The following is a 26910-nucleotide window of genomic DNA, read 5'->3' as shown; positions in this document are numbered from 1 at the left end:
AACAGAGAAATCTCATAGATGCGACTCCAATTGCTGCTCGGTGAAAAATATCCGGCTTTTTGACCCCGATTTTCAGATCCGGAGATTAAGCTCGAAACGACGAAAAAATGACCTGGAAGTCTTTGGATCCGCGTTATCTTTACGAGGCGGTCCATAATTGCGGAATCAAGAGAAATTAGCTTCTTACCTTAGAATGGGGACTTCATCCGATTGTTCTTGAAAATCTACGAAACTGTGGCGGGAATAGAAATGGTAACGAAGGTCCTGACATTTTTGGGATAGAAATTAGCGGAATCGGGTTCTTGGCTCGGAGGAACCGAATCAAGAAAATACGGTTACTTTAGTAAAGTACCGTTTATTATTCGTCGCTTCTTCTGCCCCCCTCTCTCTTTTTCTAATATTTATAATATATAATTTATATACAAATTGTGTACATTCTGTACATTCTGCAGTCTACGTCGGCGTGTAATCTGTACAGAAGCAGGAGCCCTCTCGTAGGCCTAAAGCTAACTAACTCGTGTCTATCGTTCATCTTGCTACCGAGGTAATCCGAGGCTTGACTATTTAGGTCTCGATTAATTCAACCATTAATTGACTAATTTGATTACCTCTCTGGTCCTGAAAGGCGAGTTCGCGCACGCTGCTAATCTTGACGTCCCCTCTTCGATTCTTTTACGTTTTGTCTCTCGATCTGTCTAATACCGATGAGTTCCGAATCGACTGCTTCGCAAAAAATGGTGTGCAATATCAGCTGGAAAGATTATCAATAATTCGGTACAAATTTATAGAAGACGGTCAAACCTGAATTGAAAAGACTACCGAACAGTTGTTCAAAAGTATCCGAAACGCTCCTAAAGTATGATTAACGATCGTCAGTCAGAAATCTTGACCCCTCTTTTACACCCTTAACCCTGCGTTAGTACGATGAGACATAACGAATAGTTTATGATCGGAAATCAACATTCGACGTGACAATTATACAGCCCCTGCAGATTCCCTACGTTAAATCTAGATTGCATCCAGGGAATCTATGCCACCGAGCGTCCCGGAGAAAAAATTGATTTATAATCGATACAGTATTGGAATGTATTTTCGAATAAGTTGAATATAAATCGACGGTTAAATTTGCCCGGTACATTCGTTTACCCGCGTGAAATCAGTTAATACAGTCATAAACGATCGATGTTAAACTTTGCGATTTTATGTACACGCGTATTCTTACAAGTACTTTACAAGCATATCACCGCGTCGTTACAGATATATTGTTCATCGGTATTAACGCAGGATTAGCACCACCTTATCAGCGTTTAGATCCTTAGAAAGGGATATGCTCGTTGGTCCATTATTACCTATTTCACACGTAGAGTCCATCGGAAGTGTTCTTGGTAAAAACGAAGACGCGTTGCCTAGGATGAGGAGAAGTATCGATAATCGAATGATAACGGTAGTATCGAGTATAAATGCATCGTCGACTACCGCCGAGCGTGCGCAAACTATTTCCTAGGATGAAGGATCTGGACAGGGACGGTCGCTTCAGGATCGGGGGTGGTTTCTTCACCTCGTTTAACGATCGGGCTATCGCGTGGAAAAATAGTTTTCACCGGCAGAAAAGTGGGAATTTAATTGTATATCAGGTGTACGCAGATAAGAATACGTCTAAGGGACCGGGAAAGCCCGACCGTCGGCGATGGAAAATCGCGAACGTCGCTACGCGCGTCGTTTTTCACGAATTAGGCTATTTAAAGTCACTTTGGCCCGAAGTTTTGCAGGCGAGACCATCTCGCATGGCTGAATCTTAAATGAAAACTATTCGGTAGAGGCGCGCTTGTCGTAAAAATGGAAAGCTTCCGCTAAGTGGCCATCGCCTTAGAAAAATTCCTACGGAGATCCCCGAAAGTTAGCGCGAAGCTCTTCACGAAGTCTCCTTCTGGCCTCCGAATGTTCTCCCTTATGAAAGACCGTAGAAAAAATACCGATATGTTACATTTCCGGTATGGGAGTAACTAAGGGCGGTATGGAAAATTTCTTTGATTTTCTTCCTTTTTTCCTAGAAATTAACATCTGAAAGTTCGACTACGTACCTGTACATCGCATAATTCGGTCGAAGGTCTGTTACATGACTAACGTCGGAAAACCGCTGCCGGCATCACCGCTTGTTGAAGGCAGCAGTTTTCCTTGGGTGAATGTAAATTTTACGTCGCTTATCCTGTCGTTATAGACAAGTTCAATAACCGTTGCGTTATTTTGTAAATCCTGTACGTTACTCCATTAGGAAATCACAGAACGCTCAAATTTCCCGGATACATTACACGGGAGATGTATTTTGCTGGGTTTGGAGCGGACGTAAAATCAATTGTAACCGGGTAGAGTTTCACGATTTCGAACCTTCGGGACTAAAGAGTTGATCGACGTTTTCACCCACGGAAGGTGTTACGAATCCACCGGCTGTGTGTACGTGCAACCGAAAACGTTAATGGGTTGATTCCACTGTAGGGCACAGACGATGTCAAACTATCGGTTTTGGGCTAGAATCGAGCCGGCCAAATAAGCGGCTGATTTGTATGTAAATTAGTTACTGGCAGTGCTACCGAAATGCTGGATCGCGGCATCACATCGAGGGCGATTAATTCTCTCGAGGGTATATCGAATATAAAAAAGACGATAATCAATGTAAAGGCATATCTTATGATTCTTGGACTCGTAACCTCGATAATCGGAATTAAAGATACTCGTGGACATCCCGGGTAGACTTTCGAATGTATCTTCATTTACCACCTCCTGATGGATGTCAATCTGTTTGCCGATGGCAGTGATTTTGCAACGATTCATTGATAAGATTTATAAATCGACCAGAAAGAGTAGAGCCGTTAGAGTTCCGAATCAACCGTATAGATTACATTTTTTCTCAACGAGTCGAACGACGCCCTCTGGTCCAATTCAAATACAGGAATCACCTAGAATCCCTTTCCACTTAGAATTAAGGTCCGACGTTCTCTACATGATAAGATGCTCCGAAATGGATACCCAAAATTGAAGCCCGTCTCCATCAATTCCGCAGCATGTGGAATTACCTCAAAGCGTCCAGGGGACTTCGATCGTCATTACGACATTTACACGATATAACCATTCCCTTCCTCCATCCTTGACTTTGGAGCTCAGAGGCGTCTTCAGAACGGAATGGAAGCTCCCACGTCCTCCCTCCGCCTGGCCTTCTCCGGTGCACAGGATCCAAGATACCGATAGAACTCGAAAGTCGAGCCCAGATGATTCATGGAGCTCTGGGTGCCGACGCTCCTTTTCCTGGTCCTGGCCGCCCTGTCGGCCTTGTTGGGCCATGTCCTATAAATCATGGTCCTGCCAGGGTGTGCAACGGGATTCCGACCCACCATGGACGACGACCGAACCGGAAGGTGGGAATGGACGAAGCATCCGCATTGCTGCCTTGCCGGACATCTTGCGACAGGTGCGGCAAATCCGCGAGGAGGTCTGAGGATCAGCTCCCGGTCGACGTAGGATTCCGTTTGCGCGGCCCTGCTGGACGTGGCCGTGCACGTGGATCAGGAAGAGGACACCTCGATGGTGGAGGTGGCCGAGGTGTCGTCGTCCAGGGAGCTCTGGGTGGCCACGCTGATGCGGCGGTCGCTGGAGTCGCTGCTCTGACGGGGATGGCGTCTCCTATACGGTTCCCAATCCCCAGCCGCCCTGCGTCAGTGGGTCGCAATGACGTCCGGGGCGCTTTTGGTGCTCTCTATGCTGAAGGGCCGCCTCTGGTCCACCTCGATAACGGCCTCGGCGCGATACCTGGTCTCCCCGGACGGGCACTTCGGGGTGGAGGAGTGTTGCGAGCCACTCGTCGCGTTGCTGGAGGTCCCATGGCCGGAGCCATAGATCGAGCTCCCATACCTCTCCCCGGAACCCATCGTGGTCTGTCGAGTGATTCTCGGCGACGCGAACCTTTCCCCGGTAGGTTTTGGGCTCTGAAACCTTTGGTAGCTCGGGTAGTCCGGAGGCTCCTCGTGGTACTCGCTCGGCAGAATCTGGGAGTAAGGCGGGTCGTGCGACGACCACCCTGGAGGAGCTGGGATGGGGTCATGCCTGGGACACGACCCCGTGCTGCCGTCTCGTCCTCTGGATGCCGGACTGCATCCCGAACACTGAGACCCCGGATGGGACTTTTGCAACCGCTGCTGGTGGGGCTGGGAACTCTGGCGAGAGCTCTTCTGGGATTGCCCTGGACTCGGTCCATTGCTTAGGGCCCCATTCTGGGTGGATCCGCTGCGGTATCCGAACGTGGTGAAGACGGGGACCGTCGTCGAATCCGAGGATCGAGTTTCGAACAAACTCTCTCTGGTCTGGCAAGAACTGTCCCTCATCTCCGGCTCCTCGCTCGACTCCTGGAGCCGCTCCTGCGTGGCGTTGCTCACGTTGTTGCTCTGGTGGATGTCGTGAATGTCCTTGGTCCCGTAGTTCATCTCCAGGACCAGGTCCTTGGTATACTCGTGGGCTATCCTGGTGCTGGGAGGCAGCAACTCCTTGCTGGGAACCACTTCCAGGCTCGGTGACTCGCTCGACCGATCGGCGATGTCGGTCCGCGATGTCGAAATTGGACACGGTGTTCCCTTACGTCCCAACTCGTCCAGTCGATTTTCTCGGGATTGTCTTATGTGCTCCTGTAACGTACGTCACATGTATTCCCGAAGAGAGCTTTGAAAGCGTTCGAACGCTTCAACGTCCGTCATTGTTATTTCGACATATTCGGGGAGCATAAAAAAAAACGTCGAGTCGCAAGACTGCAAAACGACTGCAGCTGGAGCTATCCGAATACAACTGTCCGCGATATCGAATCGTAAATCATGTCTCGCGATCGCGCGATTGCAAAAGCAAATTTCAGGCACGTCCGCGGAAACGAGAGGGGATGGCTGATGCCGCACGAATTGAAATTTGCGTAGAGTGGGGCCCATTGAAATTCCGAAAGTATTGAAACGATGCACCACGTGCATCACAGGTGCCATGCAGTTCGGCACCGATTTTCTCGTTTATTATAAATACGGACGATGCGTATCCGAAGTGTCGATTTCAATGTTCGTTAGGTGTCATTCGTTGGGCGACAACCGTGCAGTCGGTGACCGAGCATTTTTTTAATTTTTTATTAACGATTCTCAGGACGCGCCGGAATAGGGATCGCCGGTCTTTCGAGCGCGATAATGGAAACAATGCGTTAACCGCATCTGACTGTCTCTGATACCGGCGGGACTAACGATCTCTTCGGATGGATGCGAGGTAGGAATATTAATTCGTTAAGCTCGGCTCGTTACGTCCTGGGCGCTTAACGCGCGACTTACAAAGCGCCCGTTAATCCGACGATTTACTACGGTGAAAAGCCCCAATGGCGGCCCGAGAGAAGTCGCGAGGGAATGCAATTTTGGGGTTTATGTTACGTGCTTAAAGCCTCGAATAACTCGTGCTCTAAGAGCACTCTTTCGCTTATTAACTTTAGAGTTCCAGGAGAGCCGTAAGGCCGTCGGAAAACGAATCGTGCATTCAACGGTAATGTCAGGTCTCGTACGACTGTCTGGCGGGAGTACGGGGATGCTGAATATCCCCGAACATCTTCAAGATAGCCAAAAAAAAAAATAACCATATAATTTCCTACTCACCTGGATGATCCGATGATCACGCACGAGTTTTCGGACACAGTTGAACAAGAAGGCGAAGCACAATCCGAACAAGATCAAGGAGAAGACGACCAGGATGATGACGATGTGTTCGGAGTCGATCAATGATCCGTTCTTGCCCTGAAACACGCAAAAGTTACTTTGACTCGTTTAGCACGAAATAGCGGGATTACGGGCACATATCGTAAAGAAAATTAAATCGCTGGTGGATTATTCTTCGGCAGGGAATTTCTGAATAATCTTGGATCATCGCGTTTCCTTAAACGAAGAGAGTCTGGAGCGTTGGCGAAGAAATTTCGGTGCAGAAATTCCAGGAGCGAACTCTTGACGATCTGCATGCAGGGAGCCTGGCATCTCGTCCCGAATCAAGGAACCTGCGAATATCGGCACTATCATACCGCTTCATTAAGAAGGTTGACTCTCCTTCGAGCTGGCGAAGGGAGGGCCTCGGTGTCTTAATGAGGAGATGTTACCTAACTGCAGCATACTAATTATTCCGACGTCATCCTTTGCCTTCCTAAGCCACCACGAGGGCCGCACCTACTTCGGCAACTTCCCGAATGGCAGGTGGATTCGGAGTAGCGAGAATGGCTCGAGTAGAATGCACTCGGTTAGGTTTCTCTACCCTTTCCAACCCCGAGTCATAACTGCTGATTCCCATCCCTTGCACATCGCGCCGAAGTATCCGCCCCGAATTCGGGAACGTAACGTTGGAATTCCCCAAAGTTCTCCAGATTCCGGGACACCTCAATGTCTGCACCGCGCACCCTAGTTGCATTCATTTCCGCCTGAATCTTGGAATTTCCCCTTTTCGCGAGGAAGCATCGGGAAGAGTTTCCTCGTCGAAGAGTTCCAGAAGTAACGAGGAATTGCAGGGAACTCTCGACTTGGGAAAATTAGTAGCCACTATCGATGATCGGCTGTTCGAAGTTCCTCCCATAAACGCTCAATTTCACGACTGGGAGGCCGAGAATATTGGCACTATTGCGCCGTTTGATTAAGGAGGACGACTCCTCTGCGAATCGGCAAAGGGCGGGACTCGGCACCCTAATGAGGGAATGTCAACTGACTGCGGCATATTAATTATTACGACGTCATCTACTGTTCCTTCCTAACCCGGCGAAGGAGCGATATCTCCTCGGAGAACTTCTCTAATGACAATGGATTCGGGGAAGAGCGGGAATGGCCTGGCAAGCAATAGTCTGCCGAGCAATGGTCCAAGTAGAATGCAGTCGGCTGGGCTGTTCCACCCTTTCCATCCCCCGACCCATGTAACTGCCGATCCCGTCCCTGGCGTTACGAACCGGGATCGGGAATTCGCCCTCGGGACTCGGGGTGCAACAAGGAATTCAACCCGCGAATTCTCCCGAATTCCATGAATCTGGGGACACCGATCTTCCATTCGTCCCACTCGTCGGGGTGCACCTCGACGAATGCACTCCGATTCTCCTCGGGTTACAGATTCCTCTTCGCCTCTGGATCCATCTCCCGAATGTTCACCTACGATTAAATTTTTACGAATTAAAATCCCACGGAGATATTTTAACACAGCCCGCGTTCAACCTTTGCATCCTAAGTACAGCTCGAACCGGGACGGCGATGATCGAATCATCCGATGACAACCGAATTGCTCGATGCGACGTCGCGGAATAACGCCGCATGACCAATTAAATTGATCGGTCGATCGAATTGGGGGATATACCAACGTGAGAGGATCCATCTACCCGGCATGAAAGTAAAAGCGAATGGCCCGATTGTCGACTGCAATCATCGAGTGGCTCCCCTGCCCCTAGACCTTGTTAATCGCTTTAACACCGTCTGCACTAGAATTATACCAGATGAAAAGTGTATCGAGCAAAAGTCTCGCGATTTCGGTGGGTCGACGAGAATAAATTCGATGAATTTTTTTACACGGGGCGGTTTTTAGCTCCGATCACCCCCTGAGCTCCAAATCATCCACTTTTGCCGGGGAAGAAAAGCAGCCCTGAGGAACTGTTTCCTCTCGGACAATTGCAACGAGCTGCCTGCAAGAGCGCCCGGCGACAATCCGCAATGCTTGTCGCGTTTCCTCGATGCATTGTACGTCCAGAGAGAGATTGTTGCGAACCCTGTTAAGGTTTCGCACGCACGAGTCCAACAGCCTCGAGCAAAAGTCCTTTCGTTTCGGTGTCCATTAAATCCTCCATCGGCGCGGCACTATTAACCACCCTGCTTCCGCGTTACTTTCAATTACGGCCGCGAATGCCGATTAAAACCGAGGGTGAATTAATTGCGAGACAATTTCTTGAATTATCCTTTAAAGCGGAAGAGAACTCGGCGGGGGGAAAAAACGAAATGGCTCGGAAGGTCTTGCCGACGAAGCAGAGTTTCCTCGACCGTTCTTCCACTCGCGATTTAAATTTATCTCGCCTCCACTTCAGCGCATATTTTCGAGATATTACCGAAGAGGCGGACGACTGCCGTTTAGTGGATCCCGGAAGGATAATGCCGAATGAATCCGCCTAGCACCGAAATGACGACGATGCACCGTGCGTGCCAGACATGCACGCGACTGCTCTCGCGTGCAGAGATGAGCGGATCCAAGCCGATGGGATTTCTACGCGCTTTGTTCCCACCTTTCGCATTCGAGTTATACCGCTGACGCGATGCAATGGCATCTCTGACAAGACGCGTCTCTGTTGCATCCGTAACATGGATATTCATGGGCGTGGGGGAGGTCAGGGTAATATGAGCAACGGTGTTGCGCCCGATGCGCCCTGGTCTCTGGATCTCCGAGTGCAGCCGGCTCGAGATGGCGTCGTATTCCGGAATACGGCGCGAATCGATAGTTTTCGATTTCCCGCTAGTCCGGAAATTCGGTTTTCGAGTTTCGCGAGGTCTCGGCGCATGGTCCCCGAAACTTTTCTTGCTCTCCCTGGCGCGGCTTCTTTGTTCTCATTCGCCACCACAGCCAGGAGAGCCAAAGCTCGTTTCCCCGTAAACCTAATCCGCAGGAAAGGGTGTGAAATATTCACGAGCTATCACAGTGGAGCACCATTTCCATTATCCCATCGAGAATTCGACACCTTTGTACGGGGCTGCATGACGCGAATATTATGCCTTGGATACCCCCAATGGCACGGATGGCACGAGAATCACCTCGCGGTGATTTTCGCAATCTCGCTTTTCTAGACTGCTTGGACTTGTCGGCTCGATATAAATAGATTTACCTCCACCGGGAATATTTTAACTTCAAATCTGATCGATCGTTGCTCCGGAAACGGAGGTCGAATCTTGAAGGGACATCCCGGGGAAAAGAATCGCATTGGCTTCCGCGACGCCGGAGAATCGGAAGAGCGTTTCGAAACGAGCGGCATCGATCCGGACGAGCTCGTCCAGTGATCTCATTTCGCACATTGGAGGCTTCGTTACTTTTCCTCTCTGATTACGGGAAATGTAATTAGTAATCAGAGTCAGAATCCTAATAAAATGTGCCGGTCTGCAACGTGGCTGTAACGGTGCTTGAAAAGCGAGCGTACAGAGTTTACAGGGATCCTTGCTCGAGTTAGTAATGGTTCGTACAGGACTCGTCCAATGCTGGCTAGAAGTAGAAACCATTTTGGAAAATCGGAAAGTTATCCAACGATCACTTCGCGGTATTTGGACAGGGAGAATCCTCGACTCCGACTCCAACTCTCGGCTAAATGCACCTAAATTGGAATCCGAATTGAGAGTATGGTAATTGTGTGCCAAGTACACGAGAATTGTAGGATCGACTCTCTCCTGAGACTTGATCCAAGGCTCATGGTTGATGGAACAGATATTTCGGTTTACTATCTCGTTAGATTCAAATTTAATTTTTTAATAGTCGAATCCCGGGATACCTTAAAAATCTGCAAGGGTGAATACGCGTCTCGTGTGAATTTCGTTGTTTTCAGAGTAAAAACTAGGCACGTCCCCGTGTAATCGAGTTTGAAAACTCTGATTTAAGACATGGGTAATGCGAGGAATACAAACAAATGTTACGCGTCTAATATGCCGTAATGTAAGGAAAACTCGGGAAAGAAGAACAGCTTAAGTGGGAACTGGATAAAACGAGGGTAGGCTAAGGAAAGCTTTCGCAAACTTTGCTCTCAAAGTTTAAGGTTTTCTTTCCACGTTTTTATCCGCCATTTTCTTTCGCCGCTGCAGTAAAAAAATATGGAAACAGTAGAGCTTCCGCTAATGCCGTGAGGGATTCCGGGACTTTGCCGTATAATGAAATGGTCGATTCGAACCCGTTTAAGGGGTAATGGATTTTCGGAATTAATTTCCGACCCATGAAAATAGGCAAAATGTAGTCCGAGACGAATGCTATCGAACACAATGGCGGACATTATTCCCAGTCGAATTAATACCCCGTCGGAGCCATCGCATCGTTTGTTAGGTCGTTTTGGTACTTTGCCAGAAGTGCAGTATTGTGCATCCCGGAACCGGAAACACCTATCGGCCCAACAGACGGTCACCTTTAAATTTTCCCGAAGTGGGAGGGACTCGGAGTTTTCGAAAAAACCGACCCTCGAAATTTGCAGCATCCTCGTATCGCGAAACGAAACGGCTAGCAATACGGGGGTGACAATTGGCCTCCCATGGAACTGCATTTGGCTCTCGAGCTGGACCTTCTCTCTTTTTTTTTTTGACACTGGGGAATTAAAATGCGAGTCCCATAGACCGCGGATGAGTCAAACCCGACATGGGACTCTGGAATTTATGACGCGCTATAGATTTAAAATTTTGACCAACCACTCACCCCACATGTGTTCTCGTCCTCGTCCCACCGGAAGCGGCAGTTCACGTTGTGGTTGCATTTCAAATCGGCGTCTATGCAAGTCGTGTCCTCGCAATCGTACTCATCCTCGGCGCACACTGGACAAAAAACGAACACGATTTATTTCCGCAATGTCGTCCCGTTGTTTCACAGCGGTCCTTGCGGAATCCTAACGCGGTTGATCCTGATTTTCGGAAAGTCGAGATTTTCGATACGTTGGGTACCATCGATTGTCACTTGCAACAGGTGAAGCAATAAAATGTTACCGGTGAGTTTCTACCGTTTAGTGCAAATTGTCGTCAGAGCATGTCTCAGAGTTCAGGTTTACACTTCGCCTATTCGCATCGGGCGAAGCTATTCCGATGGCGAATTGTCGTTGGAGTTTGCAGTCCTACTTCGGGTGTAAGTTCTTCGTATCGCGATGACACTCTCCTTCTACTTTGACAGATAAGTGAACCTCGGTAACGGGAAAATTTAGAGCTATCGAATTTATCTGACTCCTTCTGTGTACCGACAGAGTTTCACCGAGATCTGAACTTCCGAGTCTGCAAGAGTCTCTTGTGAAGCAAGAACGTACATCTTCGTAAACGGTTTACAGAGGAAAGACCCGTGAAAGCTTCCATTCGCGTTTTAACAATTTTTGTTTAAAGGGAATTTCCTGTCAGCTCGGATTCTACAGGCTCATTAGACTGATTAGCGCTTTAAAAGGGGATAATTTTCATTGGGAAGATAATTTAACAAATTTTTCATTACAGTGAGTGCGCTTCCGGTTGCAGACCCGGTGTCGGAGCGAAACGTACGGAGTTGAGCCGTTTAAAATATTAGATCCGGGAAGTTATAGTCGAGGGAGGGCAGCGTAATATCGCCGTATGCATTTTCAAAACGTGCCTTGCAGATTCACTAGTCGCCTTGAATAAAATTTCAATGGCAATAAAAATCTTGTCCGAATCATTTCATCCACTTTTAAACTTTCTAATTCAGTATTTGCATAATTGCCCGGCCAGCGTGAACGTTGACGGCATGCCTGAAAATTAGGATATATTTTCAGCGGCGTAAAGCCAGGGAGTCATCCCCATTAAACGTTGATGCGTTACATGAAGATGTATAGGGCAAAAATGAAACCAGTCGTTTATATCGCCGGGATTTTCCGGATTTTTGGCACCCGAGGGTTTTGGAAAAAAAATCATCACGCGCCCAGGGAATTTCCCGACGTGTCCAAAGTACTTTCCCATATAAATGATAACGCCAAATTTGTCGAGTCTCTATGCAAATTTGCGAGAGGGCGCGTGACATGATTTCCGAGCCGATGCGTTCAATCTCTTCCGGGAACTTACTTTTCTCTCCTGAATCCTTCTCCCTAAAGGCGGTCATGAGAAATTCGAAGGTACTGTTCAAAGCTTTCGGCTGGGCATGGTACCTCACGTGCATGATGTTGGACTTGGTGACAACGGTATCGGCGATGCTTCCGCAAAAGCTCTTGATTCTCGAGGTCAAGTCGGTGCGTTCTCCGAAAACCTCGACCACGTTGGATTCGCACTCGTTCGGGATTTCCAGCTTGAAAACCACATAGGACAGCTGGATCTGGGGCAATCGAGAACGCTTTTATTAATCCTAGAATCCTGTGGTCGGAATAATTCTCTTGGAGGATATCGGAACTAACACATATTGGGTATTTAGTTAAACCGCCTGGTGGATATAGACGGCAGCCTATAACACGGAGTAAATTATCCACCACGGGAGAGTTCCCATTGTGGAAAGCCCTAAATACGCAGAATGCTTTGTGGGTTGGGAGTAAACTCCTTTCGGTGCAACCATTTCCATAAACGGTATTGGACGGTCATATATTACGGCGCGCGTTTCATATCGCCCAGTTATGCGGACTTAAACCATCCGCGATGTCATTTGACCGGGACTCGATTTGGAAATTTTCTGGGCGGTACATTTTTAAAAGCGATTTCCGCGGTTACACTCGACTACCTACCTTGACGCGCAGAATCAGAGACACGAGTTTCGTCCCGAAAATCGTTCGCACGTAAAATTGCAGGACTGATAGAATAATGGTGGCTGTTGATATCGTCGGCACGGACGAGCCGAACACTGCGGGAAATTCGATGATGGACGATCGCGCGGATGATGCATGTTCGTGCTGATAAATGTTCACGCGTGACAACGCGTGTTCGCGGGTGTTCGCGCGTGCGAGCCGGCCTCGGTCGGGGGGAAATTATTGGGAAAACGAGGATCACCTTCCATCCTGGTTTCACGGTGATGACCCAAATGCATTCGAGGAACACGCCGTCCTTCTCGGCCTGCTTCTTCCGGGCCTCGACGTCTTTACTCAAGATCTTCGATTCCACCCCGGTCACGTTGACGACGCACGGCTCCACTTCCGGTGGCACGCCGGCTGAGGATCAGACCTGTTACAATTCTGTACTTGCACCAGGATAGGTTCAATTAACGCTCCGTTGGAATTAGGAAAGCTCGCGCTCTATTAGCGACATCGGACCGTCACTTGATCCTTGCTCGAGTCCATGGCGCTTTCCCTTGCACTCGAGGAAGCAAGAAAGGAAATTCAATGCACGTTCTCGTGTTTGCATAATTTTTATTTCGAACCAATCGTCGCATAGACGTTTTAATCCTCTTTTATTGGGGTAATTCCAGTACGCGCTGTCAGGGAGGTTCCTCGGCTCGCGATTCGCTGCAACGATCCGACGTCGATGCACCGCGGCAGGAAAGGCACAACATGGATCGGCACCAGCGGAAGGCATCTCTGAAATTTCTCCTCTGACTTCCTTTCACTATTGCGAATTCTCTCCTCCGAGATATTTTCCCTCGGATCAAGTTCGCGGCACAAAGCGAAGTTAAGTACTCTGACTTGCCGCGGTAGCTAGGAATTTCATTTCGAGGCTATGTACTCGAGTTCCAGCTCGAGGTGCGTCAAGAGGAAAAATGCATTTGACGGGTGAATGCGTGTCACTTCGAGCGATGCATCTCCTAGAGGTCCTACCGAGTCGAAGTCGAAGACCTCCACCTTCGAGACCTCGGACGGTCTCGTTGCCAAGGACAACGCAACTCGCGTCTGCCTCGACCGAAACGTCACCGAGTAATTTCTTGACAAAGCACGAGGTTAATTTATCGATCGTGAAATTTCGAAGTGTGGACGAATCCAAGAGACCATGAATCTGGATCCCGAAGATCGTGCTCATCAACCCGAGGGTCAGCAACGGTACGCTTGCCTCGGGATCCATGAATTCTAATGCGTTTCACCTTAGATACCGAGTCCGATAGTCTACATGACATTTGATATTCCATTTACGTACGCGTCATGCAACTAGGGTGCATATTAACTCGTAGCCTAACACATAACCCGCATTTCCATATTAATGCACAGGATACATTGAATGCATACTCCTATCCAAGAAGAATATTTCTAACGTTTCTTCAATTTGTCGTACAACACCGGGAAGGCGATGCGATTAAAACCTACGAGGGAATTTCCTCCGATCGAATTTCCATTTTTAACTGCATCATGTTGTATCGTTTGTTCCCTGAATTCGTAACCAAACTGTAGACGCGGATTTTCCTCGTGGGTCCAGTGTCAGAATTAATGATCCGATGTGCAATTGGTATAACTCGTTGAGCATAATTTTATAATCTCGTTCGGGATAATTTACACTTTGATCGTTCCGCAGTGCTAGAGTGCAGGGAATTGTGTGTTAATTTCCACATGTTGCCAACCTAAAGCTCGAGCCGCGTTAATCGCGCGCATTACGCATGGGATACGTTTCACGGGGACCCGATTGTCCAAGTTAATCGGCTGTTACCCGGTATCGTTGAATGCGAACGAGGTTTCGATTTCTCCGGGTTTCGCATGTTTAGGAATCGCGAATACAAAAGCCGAAACCCCGCTCGAAGGCTAGCGACCGATACGGCACCGATCGTGCTCTGTATCTCAATCAACTCTGTATACGTCTGCTTCCGGAATAATTTATGAAACTATTCACCTGATGAAATTGACTGTGGCCGGTGGGATCAATTATGGCTGCGATGGGCGATTAAACTCGTGGTGAATTGTTAACCGAGAGCAAACTCCAACTTTGAAGATGCACGTACGGCATGTCGAGAATTGCAATTGTTGAATAAACATTTTTTAGGTGTTTATCAGTAGACCGCAAGGATCAAGTAACGGCGATTGAGTGGTTTGCTAATAGCGACATTGGAAAGATAGGAAAACTCGACTTACAGTCGGTTGGCCTCGGAATGGTGTTCCATATCGCCTTGAAGCCGCCATATTCGATGGTGTCGTCGCTGTGGAAACGAAGCCAAAGGAATCTGGAATTCGAGGTGAGCTCCCTGGGGAATCCGTTGCCGCAGAACATGCCGAGGGAATCGGAGTAGCCATGTTGGCCGTCTCGTACTTCAAGGTAGTCGTAGCACTCCTCTTTTCTTTCGTCCTTATAATCCTCCAGGTGAAAACGATCTCGAAAGTCCAGTTTCAGTAGCATTCCTCTCTCGGCTGAAATGAAATAGTAAAGGTAGCAAAGGGGATTTAAAAAAGGATGGGAGATTTCTCTCCCCCTTGTCAGGCGGTAGCGTTTGAGTAAATGTTTACCGCGCGACCTGTGTAATGTACTATTCGCATGTTGCGCAAATTTGCAGAAAAAACAAAAAAAAAAATGCTGGGGGAGGATAAGGTCCCTCGAAAATTCGAAAATACCCCCCAGGGACTACGTGAAAATAATCCACCGCTATCGGTTTGTGCATTTACAGCGGATTCTCCCGCATATGTAAACATCTAATGTACACTTCATATATATGAAATTGTTGCCCTGTTCCACGTGATATGTAAATCCATTACATGCCGGGAGATTGCGGTAGGACCGAGTACACGTAATACAAGCGGAAGAGTATTATGCGCGATAATCCCATTCGATTGGTTGGCATCGAGGTTGCATGTTGATAGCGTTAACGGGACTGAGAGAGATACCGCTCTTATTGCACCCTGGTATATGCATTTTTCAGTTGCATTCAATTAACGTACGTCAATAGCGATCTGATAGCAAATTTTAATAATATATATTCTGTTCCGACCGACCGTTTATGAGTAAAGTCAAAGCAAAAATGTTGCTCGCTATCGACGTGGCGTTATCGAGGATGCTTATCCGCAAAAACCCCCATATTCATTTTAATGAAATTCCGACGGTTTTCTTCGCAGGCCTCCAAGTACTCGGTACAACCACGATACGCTAGATTGCATTTTAAGATACCCTGAAATTAGGAAAGGAGCAATTGTTGGAGATAGATACAGAAGAAGACAAGCTGTCTGAAATGAATTTTGAGGTATCTCCGGAGGGGTTATCGAAACAACAAACGATACGTGTCTGAGTATCGTTAACGCATTAGTAGCGGACTTGTCGACGCGTTTATTGAGGGAACCTTGGCAACAATGAAGCTTTTGTATCAGCTTCGAATAGGAAATGTCGGTGATTCGCGAGGATCGATTTTCCGACTTGCCGGGAACACGTTCTCGAGTGCGTAAATCCGCGGACGAGCCGAGTAATGAGTCCATTGCGATGCAAACGCGGCTTCACTTTCGCCCCACGTACGCCGTTTATCCGGAAATTATTCGGTCCTGGCCGATCGTTAGGATTCACTTTATCTTCCGGTTCCGTCTCTCGAGGTCGTCTTCAGCTCCGTTCGGGTCCAGACTCCGTTTCCCTCCCGAACCCGCCGAGATGACTACCCCTCGAAAATGGACCCAGACTCGAGGACTCTCCTCCGGGCGCCTTCGGGAATTAACCTCTCTTAATTGAGACCGTCTTCAATTACGGCGAGTTTACGGCGACCCGGTTTCGATGAAATGTGAGACCATTCGGTTATTGTTAAATTGGCTGAATCGCGCCAATCTCTGACATCTCCGCGGTTTGCCAGATTCGCGATTCCTCCTCGCTTCTGGGATTTCGTCTCTATTAATGAGCTCGTAAATTCTCCACGTTTCGCAGAAGTATTTCGTCGGTGCATTTTGTGTCGGTGGATGGGGAAAAAAAAAAATTGAGGACGATTTGCAGTACATCGAGTACCCTCGGTTCTTTTCCACGCTGCATGGGAAAGAGGTCGCACTTAGTTAAATTAGATTTTCGAGTTATTGATATTCGATTTTAGGTGCAGTTAATAGAAATCCACTCGAACACGTTTTCCTGCCCGACCGAGAACATTCGCACGTGTACGTTTCGTTTCCTCTCGACCGATATTTACCAATTCCGGGGAGATATCGAGTCGGAGAAACCGGAAAAGGAGTAATATCGAGACAGAGATACCTTCTTCGGGTCCCGAGGGCTCTACTTGCCTTAATTGAGAAAATCTTGAGAGACCGGATGATGTCGGTTCCGGAACTGGAAGGTCCGCTTCTCGCCGTCTCTATTGTCAAGGATCATTAGCGGATCGGTCCTGCATTGAGAAACACTGGCAATTCTTCCGCGGATTGAACCTCGGGGATTTTCTTTTCTTCTAATTGGACGGCTCAAAAGGAAACGAGGAAACTTCTCTTTTGGCTCTGTATGCTCGTGGTTCGCGTTTCTATTTTTTATTCACTTTGATTCGTCGAGTTCGCAGACGGAAGACAAAGATACCCGGGAGCGAAAATTCGAGGTAAAAGGAGAGCATCGTCACCCCGTAAACCTCCTTATTTTTACTGACTGAAGGGAACATTCCGCAATTGCAAGATGGTTTCCAGGAGGTATTACGAGGTGCACAGGTGTCACAGACTAGGAGAGAACATTCGATATTTTCGCACTTCCCGTGTACGTGCCATCGAATAAAAGGAAGTAGAAAGAGCGAGCATACGTCGTACGAATGTAGACGAGAGGAGAGGCAACGAGGCAGGAATTTCAAGCGAGACTTCCTTCGGAAAGAATTCTTTCGGTCTAAATCCCTTTACATGCCGCGAATATTTATTTAAAGGCTCCATCCTGCTTCTTCTCATACAGTTTTATAATTTTTCTCCAAAGGATTTCCTCAAAAAAATATTTATCAAGCGCGATCGTCGAATCTCTTCTCGTAACGAAGTCCTTCGTGAAATCGTAGAAAAGTTAATCTCGATAAATCACTTTTTTCTTTTTTTTTAAAGTCGTGAAAGGAACAATTTCTGGAACAAGTTCCGTCAGGATGGTGTAAAGGCTAAAGTGGTTTTACATAATGCATCGACGATGGTAATAAAAGAAGTGGAGCGATCGCATGTACCAGCCAGGATCGGGAGAGGGTCTAAACCTGCGGGCAGGATAAAAAAGAAAACTCATCCTATTTCCTGTTCCATCACACTTCGCCTAAATCCTCGAGCCCCTTGAAGTATACTTCCTTCCTCCCTCAAGATTCGCCCGAGACTCGCAGGTCCTTCTGCTCCTTTCCGTAGATCCTTGCAAGAGTGATGAGTGGAATTTACCTCGCTCCCGTAAAACCTTGAGGAATATCCCGAGGTAGGTTGGGCCGGCCAGGGAATTCCGGATGTTACTTCAAGGTTGGTACACCAGCCCTTAAGCTTCCTTCCGGGCCGTCTTTCTTCAAGATTTACATACTTCCGGACTTCCGCGTTTTTCGGTCCGTTCGGGAGAGAGCCATCTTTAAACGTCCCCTTTAAGGCCGAAGGGATTCAAAAATACGTTCCTTCTCGAAATTCTCCCTTACCATCCGATGTCTTACCGCACGATCTACCCACCGTTTTCAACAATTCACCGTTTATTTAAAACTTCAGTAAAATTTAATAACCCTCGGTCGCACTTCTTTTTCCGGGATTTTCCGAGGGAACTTTTAACGGTTCGGATTCGACTCCCGGCGATGAGATTTCATGGATTTCCTCGCCTGTTACGCCTGGCTCAGCGTTATGGAAAAGTCGAAGGGCTCCGGTGGGAAAAGTAGTCGTTACGAAAGAGCCACGTAGTATTCCTGGCTGGATACTTTGCGGGGCTGGAGGAGATAATTCGGAGTAACAGCAGCCCCGTAGAATCGAAACGTCCCCAGATATTTTCTTTAAAGACCCCTTCCCCCCTTGTTTCTTGCCCCGGAATTTTGTCAAGCCCGGTCTCGGAAATTTGGCCTTTTCTTGAAATTTGTCCAAGTCGATGGTATCCGAGTCGGTAAACATCGATTAAGTTCTTCATCTCGAAGTGTCGAAAATGCAAAGCGACCAAAGCGGTTCTCTCTCAATGGCATTAACTGCTCTTATTTGATGGGCTTCTGCTTCCTGAGTGGTCTGATAACTTGATTTGCTCGTCGCTTTGGAACTTGGCCATGCTATCCCTCCTGCAGGCTCCTTCCGCCTTTCAGTGACCATCGTGTTCTCGAAGTGGCTCTTAAAAATCACTGTTCGTCCTCTCGGACATCCGAGGAGACTTGGAGGGTTCGAATCTAAGGCGATGTAATGAAGCACACTCTTCGAGTTCTTCGGGGCGATTGGAACCTCGCGGTTAATGTATCGATCATAGTCCGGGGTCTCCTAGCCCAGTTCCCCTGAATTTCGAGAGCGAGGAAAATGGGCGACAAGGGGAGAGGGCCCCTTGACGGAGGAATAATTAAAAAACAGAGGCATCTCATCGGTCTCGGCTTTTCGGGGCAACGAGGCGCACCCGTTTAATGAATTCTCCCTCGAAAGAGGGAGAACTCCTTTCTTACTTCCTCCACGGCATCGCTTATAACTAGTTTGAGTCCCCGCTTGGCGAAATCACACACGTCGTAATGACTGAGGTCTCATTACCGAGGCCGAAGTCAGTAAAATGGTTAACGACGTCATGCGACATGGTTCCCCCAACTTCACCCTGACTCGCGTTAATTTCATTATTTCGCGGGTTATCTTTTTCATCCGCAACTGCAAAGTTAAATCCCCGTTTGAAGTTTCATGCCGCGTTTTTAACCCGGCACTGTCATTAGAACGAAGGCGAGTACAGATAATCCTAACGGCGGAAGTTTGGCAACTAAAGTCGTGGAAGGCTCGCGGTAACTAAAAGCTAGCAGTGAAAGCCCACGGCAATAAAAGCTTACAGGGATAGAAACTTGCACCGACAGAATCTAGCAACGTAAAAGCCCATAGTGACAAAAGCTCGGGACGATAAAAGTTCTCCGCGACAGAGATTCCCGAAGACAGAAGACCGCGGCGAAAAGAATAGGTGGGAAGCTCTCTGAGTCCATCGGTTAAGTCAAATTTTGGGGTAGTCCGGTTTTCGGATTTTTTTTTTTCATTATTCATTTTAAATTACGTTGATCTCCGACCCTCCGACATGTATATGGGGTGTTGAGAAGTCGTTAGGGCCATAAAACAACCCCGAGGAGCCCCAAATAGTTTCCAGGGTTGCGTCTCTCTTCACGGTCCCATCGTTCCTTCGAAAACTCGCAGGAAGTTGGCCAGGACTTCCTGCGACACTGTCCTTCGCGAGCCCTCCGGCAATTTCCCGGACACTTGAGGCCAACTTCCTGCGTGGAAAGGACGCGGATATTTCGCCGGCCGACGTCACTTCCGGCCCTGTAAATTCGAGGGAATTTCGCGAAACGAGGGAACCGGAGCACGCGAGGTTTCGCGGCTTGGAAACTCCCCGCGCTATCTTTAATTCCGATTTTCATCAAACGCCTCTTTTAAATGAATTCTTATTTCGGTAATTTCCGGAACTTTCCGGCTTAGAGCTTGGAACTTTAAGTAAAACCGGGATTATGTCCGGAAGAGACTCGGCCCGGTGTGTCTCTCTATTCGACATCATCCGTCGCCTCGGGGAACTTTCGACGAGATTCCCCTGACTCCCGGTGACGTCCTGGACGACGTGAGAAAATTTCGCCTCCGAGGGGGGAAAGGATAAGGAAAATTGAATCATCCGTCAAGGATGACTCGCTGAAGGAATCACTTACTGCCACCCTCCCTCTCTCTCTCTCTCTACTACTTTGCATTTCGGTGGATCGGATCGATGCACGAGTCCGGTGCCGAATAGCGGCCTTGTTTTCGCTCGAAGCGGGAACCAATTTAGCGGAAGCGGAATATGATGGGTCGGCCATACGGCTCCTAATGCTCGATCCTAATTCCCGCGGTATCTGCATTGGCCAGCCAGTCAGGTTTGGCTCCTCCTTTTTGCCGAATGGTCAGTCGTCGGCCGACTTTGGCCTCGCGGTGACGCGGAATCGAACGGCCGTCGATCAAAGCTCCGAGCTTTCCCCGGGCTATTAGATTCCGATCAAAGTAGCCGTCGGTCCTGACCATCCAGCATCGATTCCAGGAGTGGCGTGTATGCGATTAATGCCAGGACTCAGATTGGCCGAGTAATGGGTAAGCAAACATTCCGATCCGTTTGTCAACCGGCACTGAGCTACGCCATTTTGGCGAACCGGCAAGGACCGCCAGTTAAACGCTTTGAAGGATTCCGGGACTCTTTCACGAACTTGGTTTGCGATGCGTTCTTTCGGGATTCCTCCGGATTTCGCGTTCGATTAGAATTGACTTGATTCTCCCTTAAGACCTGCCTCTCGTTTCAGATAATTAGACCTCGGAGGTAATCCTCGCAGAAGGTCCAAAATAAATAATTTTCCTTTTTAAATTCTCGGGATGTTTTTAGGAAATAAATACGCGGGTAACTCCGGGTACCCTGGGCTTCCCCACGTGATGTAATTCAATTTCTTCCTACTTGCCGCTCAGGGGATGTCAGACATTGAAAATCTTACGTCCTGGGGGAACATGTAACTTCGTACCCTTCTTCTCCTCGGTTCACTTTAGGAATCCCAAGAAGGTTGGCCCGACTATTTCGTTCACCTAGGTGGTCTGTCGAGTACATTCTTCCCCTCAATTCGTAATTCCTATGTACCACCTGTTAATATTCCATCGAATCTCAGCAGCTCGAGCACTGAATTTTTCGCCTGCAATTTTAATCGCCTTAATAATTGTTTCACCGATTCCTAAGTACCGTTTCCTCTTCGTACCCCTATTTTCCTTCTGGTTTAAAATTGCGCCGGTTTTCGATGCTTTTACGAAATCGCTGGTATTTCTCGGAGGAGGTCTCGACGTGACGTACCTTCCCGTTCCGTACGCGAGGTCGCGAAGAAATTTCGCGGATTCTCGGCACGCTTCCGTAGCAGCAGCAACGGATTGCTCGGTGATCTCTCGTAAATAAAACCCAGCGTGCTCGGTACGAGAAAATAATTCATGGCAATGCTCGGCCGCACCCGAATGGCGCCGTAATTCAAAAATTCCGCTTCGGAAGGGGGTGAAAGTATTCTCTGCCGCAGGTGCCGAAGGCGAAAGTGGAGTCGGCGATTATATACTCCAACAAGAAGGGGAACAAATCGCGCCTGGGGAAAATCGAGTAGAGGATTTATTTCTTAATCCCGGCGGGGGATTTCTCACCCCGAAGTTCGGATCCGCGGGGAATTTCCTGAAATAATCACGTAAACTTTTGCACTCCCGCAAGGGCTCGTCCTTGGAATTTGCATCTTGTATTCCTCAGGCGTTTTCCCTCGGACGTGGAAATTTCTAAACAGGCCGCGGTGGTTACTTCGTTATGTATACTCGAGGCGTAATCCTTTGAAGGTAGGAGCTCGAGAGGAGATGAAAAGTGCTAGTGAAATTTCCTCGAGTGCTCGTGACAGAGGGAATGGAAGGGAGAAGAAATGAGCGGCGAAGACGGTGTGGGAGGGAAGAAGGAAATTGCCATCAAGAATTAATTGAGGACATTGCCGAAGAGGCGAAGAAAAGGCCGCCTCTTCGACCGCCCTTTTTCCGCGGTCGAGGATTCAGTGTTTAGAATTTCAAGATCGATGGTACTCCGATGGAATCATTTTGTGGAGGAAAGTGTCAGGCATCGACTCTACAAAGGCAGGTGCAAGGTGGCAAACTGGCTTTATCGGGCCTACTCGTTAGTCACCGGTAAGCATAACAGGCGCCATTGCTTCCCGAAGGTGATTACGGTGTATTAAGCCCACCTTGTAAATTACGTCAACTAATTATCTGCGACGGCACCGTGCCGGGGCCAGGGATTAAGGAAGTTTCGCCCTGTGGATCCGCATTGCCGATATTGCCATGAGAGCCTCGACTTCGATTATCGACCAGCAGCTCGAATTCTTCCTCCCCTGAAAAATTGCTCGGCAAGTCGAAAATCCAAATGGAAAGCTTCCTTTATTAAATCCCGACCGCGTTCCTAGAGACGGAAGAAACTGATCGAGAAAAATGAGCGCATCTTTAATTAAGATTTATGGACGGGGGGACTAAAAGAGAATAACGATCGGAAGTAACGGCGGAAAAGTTCGGATTTCATGTTCCGAGGAAAGCTTCGTTTAACGAGGACTTTCTCGGCGGCAAGTCCAAGGACTTGCAGCACGAAAATGGCCGCAATGACTCGCGCTGTCATCGCGACACCTCACGTGCCGTGTAAGTGCGATCTTAACGAGTGTTTGCAAACCCGGGTAAGGTCGAAAAATTAACATCCCGAAGTGAAGCTCCTCGAGCCCGTAATCGTTAAACGAACTGAATTCGAAACGAGCAGTTAAAGAGGTTAACGAGTACCGTAAAACGGGCGTATTGTAGACCGGCACCCCGTTGCACCAGGTAATTGCAGCCGCGGAACTTGTTACGCGGTAGCTAGTCGTCAATGTTTACCAAGTAAACGGGTCGTGGGCTCGAAATATGAGAGATCACTTTTGCTCGGTCGATCAAAGAGTGCATCCGCGCGTTGCAGCTATGATAATTGCATCCCTTTGGAGCCGGTGGGCGTTCACCGATGGAGGCCAGAGATCCGACGAAAAGTGGACTCATTTCGTTCCTATATACAGGTAAAATCGGCTTAGAGAGGGGAACCAAACGCGTAATACATGCTAGGAATAACACATCGAGTGGAATATCAAATAGCGCGTTTTAGCTCTAGGACATCATGTATATACAGAATATTCCAGTCCGAGATTAAATCTCTTTAACGGCCGGCCTTTTTTTCCTCCGCGCGTTGCCACCGAAAACATTGCTTTGGTCATCCAATCGAACGCTTACATTGGTCGAGAGCCGGCCTAACAGAAAGTGGCGGCTTTTTGCTTCTCTCTCCGTGAAAGAGTACCCTCTCGTGTCGGCATATCGATTCGTTATCGAGACATCGGGCTCGGTGACAACGAAACGGGGTTTCCCGCCAGGAAGAATGACGGGAAAGCCAAATGATTTATGACTTCGCCCGGCATTGGCCACTTTTTTACCAATTTTTTACACAGATACTCCGCGCCACTGTCGGCCCCCATTGTGACCCAGTGAACATCGAGAGCGAATGAAATTCCTGCCTGCGGAATATGCACCTCGAGATAAATGATGCGCCGATGTTGTCGTTGGTTCATCGAGGGGGAAGTTCGCTTTCGACACGGGCGCCGTTACTTACTAACGAGGAGATTTCTATCCAGGAAAACGAACTCACCCTTCAGCACTCTGACGCAGTCCACGTTGCTGGGATAATTGTCGGGATAGTTCGGACTGTAGAACTCCCTCTTGGCCTCGTCGCCGATTTTGAACTTATCGCAGACGTCGTCGGCGTCTCTCATGTGGCGTCGAGGGACGATCGCGTTGGTCGTGGCCGAGGTTACGTTGACAACCCCATAAGTGGTTACGGGAAAGGACACTTCGGTTGTTGCCGCGGATGGGATCATCTGAAAGTCGAGGAAGCGTCAGCCGTTCGTTAAAATCCAGAACGTTGAGAGAATTAATTTCCCATCCGCAATTATCCGGGCGCGATAAACACGATAAACTTCGTCGTATCAACTCACGACCGTAATTAACGCACCGCCAGCACCGGGGCGTTGTTTTAATTTAACGGAGGATTCAATAACGCGAGCTTAACGCTCCCATACACGGCTAGTACTCGTTAACAGTACTTCTTTGTGGCCAATATTTCTTTACGGGCCGATCGTTAAGAAGATGAATCATAGGCGTATCACGATAGGCCCTTTTCATGCCGCAATCACGAGTCGGCGATTTAAAACGAACCTTCCCGCGGGTATTTGCCAGTTTATCTCCCGTATTCGCGGATCGGCCGAGCGATATATTTAAAGCCCGATATCGATACCGACCGATAGCCGATAGAGCGTTTAATACGCTCCCCAATTTATTAGCCCGCTGGAGCCATCACGATATAGACGAGCCTTACAATTTCATAAAGTCACGGGGGATATTCCCAACACGGAATAATCCATTCTCAAATATCAATCCCCCGACTCCAAAGGACCACATAATCCATGAAAAGGTTATACATTAATGCAGACATAACTCACATTAAATGTTGAAGAGGTGGGAGGCCCTCTCGTGGTGGCGAGCTCGGTCCACGATGGATCAGAGGTGGATCCAAGAATGGGTCGACCGGATCCATCCGCGATCGATTTCTTCGCCATCGATGGTCCTCCCGCGAGGTCGGTGGCTCCTGATCGGTTTTCGATCGATCCAGGAGAAAGTGATTCGAGCGATCGATCTGTGATCTTTCCTCCAAGGGAAAAGGATAATTTTCTTTCGGAGGAAAAACCCGGTTCCGACTGGTCGGGAATCGATCCAGGAGAAAGTCGTCTCGCCAGCGGAGGTCGTCGCGTCCGGGCGGCGCCGGGCCGCGATTGGTCCTGGGTCGATCCAAGGGAAAGTCGTTCGCCCGCGGGAAATGGCTTTTCCACGAGGAGGTCCACGGGGCGCGGAAGGGCATACCGCGTCGTCCGCGCGAAGAGATCAATTTTTACGACTTCCTCCGTCCCGATAGCACTCCTGCTTCCGGTCGCGCTCGCTACTTCCGTCCCGTCGAGGGGGGTCGGCGTCCCGATTACGGGAGTGCCCGGGAACAGTCGGGGGCCAGACCTCGCGGTGGACCCCTCGGAACCAGTGGCGCGCGGCGCCCGGGGCGTCGCGACGCGTGCCGGCCGGCCAGTCCCGTGTGCACCCTCTGCGGATCCTGCGGTGGCGCCGGAAGCTGCAACAGCAAAACAAAATAAGCTCTAATTTACCGCTCAATTTATCCCACGAACAAAGTCGGACTCAAAAACGAGCCATGGCTGATTCGAGTCGTCCATGGACCATAATTTGCGCGACGACAAATTGTTGTAATATAATTAACCGAAAAGGGGCTTTGCGCGCTGCCGGTATCAAAGGCACCCCCGGTGCGCGAAAGACAACCGTACTTTGGGACGTGGAATTTCGCACTCCGCGAGCCGCGGTTCCAATTAACCCGGGCCCTTCTCCGATCCTTTTTGAAATATTTAACGAGCTGCCAGCCCTCAAAATGTTCGGATCCACATCGGGGCAAAATCCCAACTGGCGCCCTCCTAGCGAGACGCGGAGTCGCTTCCCCTCTTAGGCACGTCCAATTAGGAGTCTACTTTAATTTATCCTCCTCCGCCAACCGCGTTCGATGAAACCATTAATTATGTTCGTTAAATAATGCGCCAGGGGATCCTCCGAAAGGTTAATCAGTCATGAACCACGCTCGATTTTCCCAGCGCACGGGGAAATGATTCTCCGGTAAAGATTCGTATTTTCGACGCGACGACGATTCTTTTCGTGGCATCGTGGAGTGTCAATTTGCCAGACGATGATTTCGCGTCCTTTCCGTGATATTAAATGATTATTAACCCTTAGCGCTCCGCAAGTTTCGTAACGTTATGGCGAATGTTCCCGTGGCGGAGCCAACGGAGTGCTGAAGGTTAATTCTGCTGGACCTGCTGGAGGGATTTATATTCCGTCGGGGTGGAACGACGTTATCGACGCTTAACGCCTTTAAATGGCAATGATTTAACGACTGCAAATCGATTTGGGTGAGTTAACGCTACAAAATGAACTTCCATGCCAACGCATTGGATTTATTTCCATTAGTAGGTGGATGGATTCGCGAAAAAGGAACGCATTTTATGAAGCGCCGAACGAAATTGGTGGGAAGCTTCGACTCGATATGGTTCGCGAACCAGTTTATTGGGAATTTCGGATTCCCTTGCAGGCAATTCTGCAATCCCAATTTTTTCCAAAAAAAAAAAACGTTTTTCGCCTGTAGGGATCGTTTTCTCTGGACAGAGGTTAAAGTTCGCTCTTTGCTTTTTGTCGGCATCATGAAGTTACGCCCAACAGTTGCGTTAAAGAATGCGCTTCGTCGTCCATAGTGAAACGTAGAAAAATAACGAATTCCGGTAATTATCCGTGTCCAGGATTTTCCTCCGTGTACGGGTCAGCTCGTTCGGGTTGAGGTCCTCGGGAATCCTGGAACAGGAAGGGCTCCAGGAATCTAAATCCCGACCACCGAATAAATCAGTTGCGCTCACATGTGCACCAGAATTGCGTCTACAAATTCATGTTCGCTACACACGGTGGACGCCCCGATTCTCTTCCATCTTCATTCCGGCCTTTTTCCTTCATTCCTCTTTCCGTAACCCTCCCGGGAACATGACTGATTTTCAAGATCCCATGAACTTCAGGGAACCCTCGAGTGCCCCCCCTAA

The 26910-nt window shown here is 48.6% G+C and overlaps 1 protein-coding gene across 1 annotated transcript; it reads right to left on the bottom strand.

The window, feature by feature from the left end:
- Positions 1–389: 389 nt before the first annotated feature.
- Positions 390–23967, bottom strand: LOC105697477 (neuropilin and tolloid-like protein 2; the record flags this gene model as incomplete). Its single annotated transcript, XM_012420834.1, has 7 exons — positions 390–4670; positions 5658–5795; positions 10444–10559; positions 11796–12042; positions 12705–12862; positions 14702–14974; positions 23868–23967. Coding segments are annotated over 7 exons (1995 nt in total), but the record flags the coding sequence as incomplete, so codon positions are not given.
- Between the last annotated feature and the right edge of the window lie 2943 nt (positions 23968–26910).

The sequence above is a fragment of the Orussus abietinus genome, unplaced genomic scaffold (assembly GCF_000612105.2).
Source record: "Orussus abietinus isolate OABI.00-Male unplaced genomic scaffold, Oabi_2.0 scaffold21, whole genome shotgun sequence".
NCBI classification, from domain to species: Eukaryota; Metazoa; Arthropoda; class Insecta; order Hymenoptera; family Orussidae; genus Orussus; species Orussus abietinus.
Note: the sequence above shows the minus strand (reverse complement) of the source record. Positions and strands in the feature narration are given on the sequence as shown.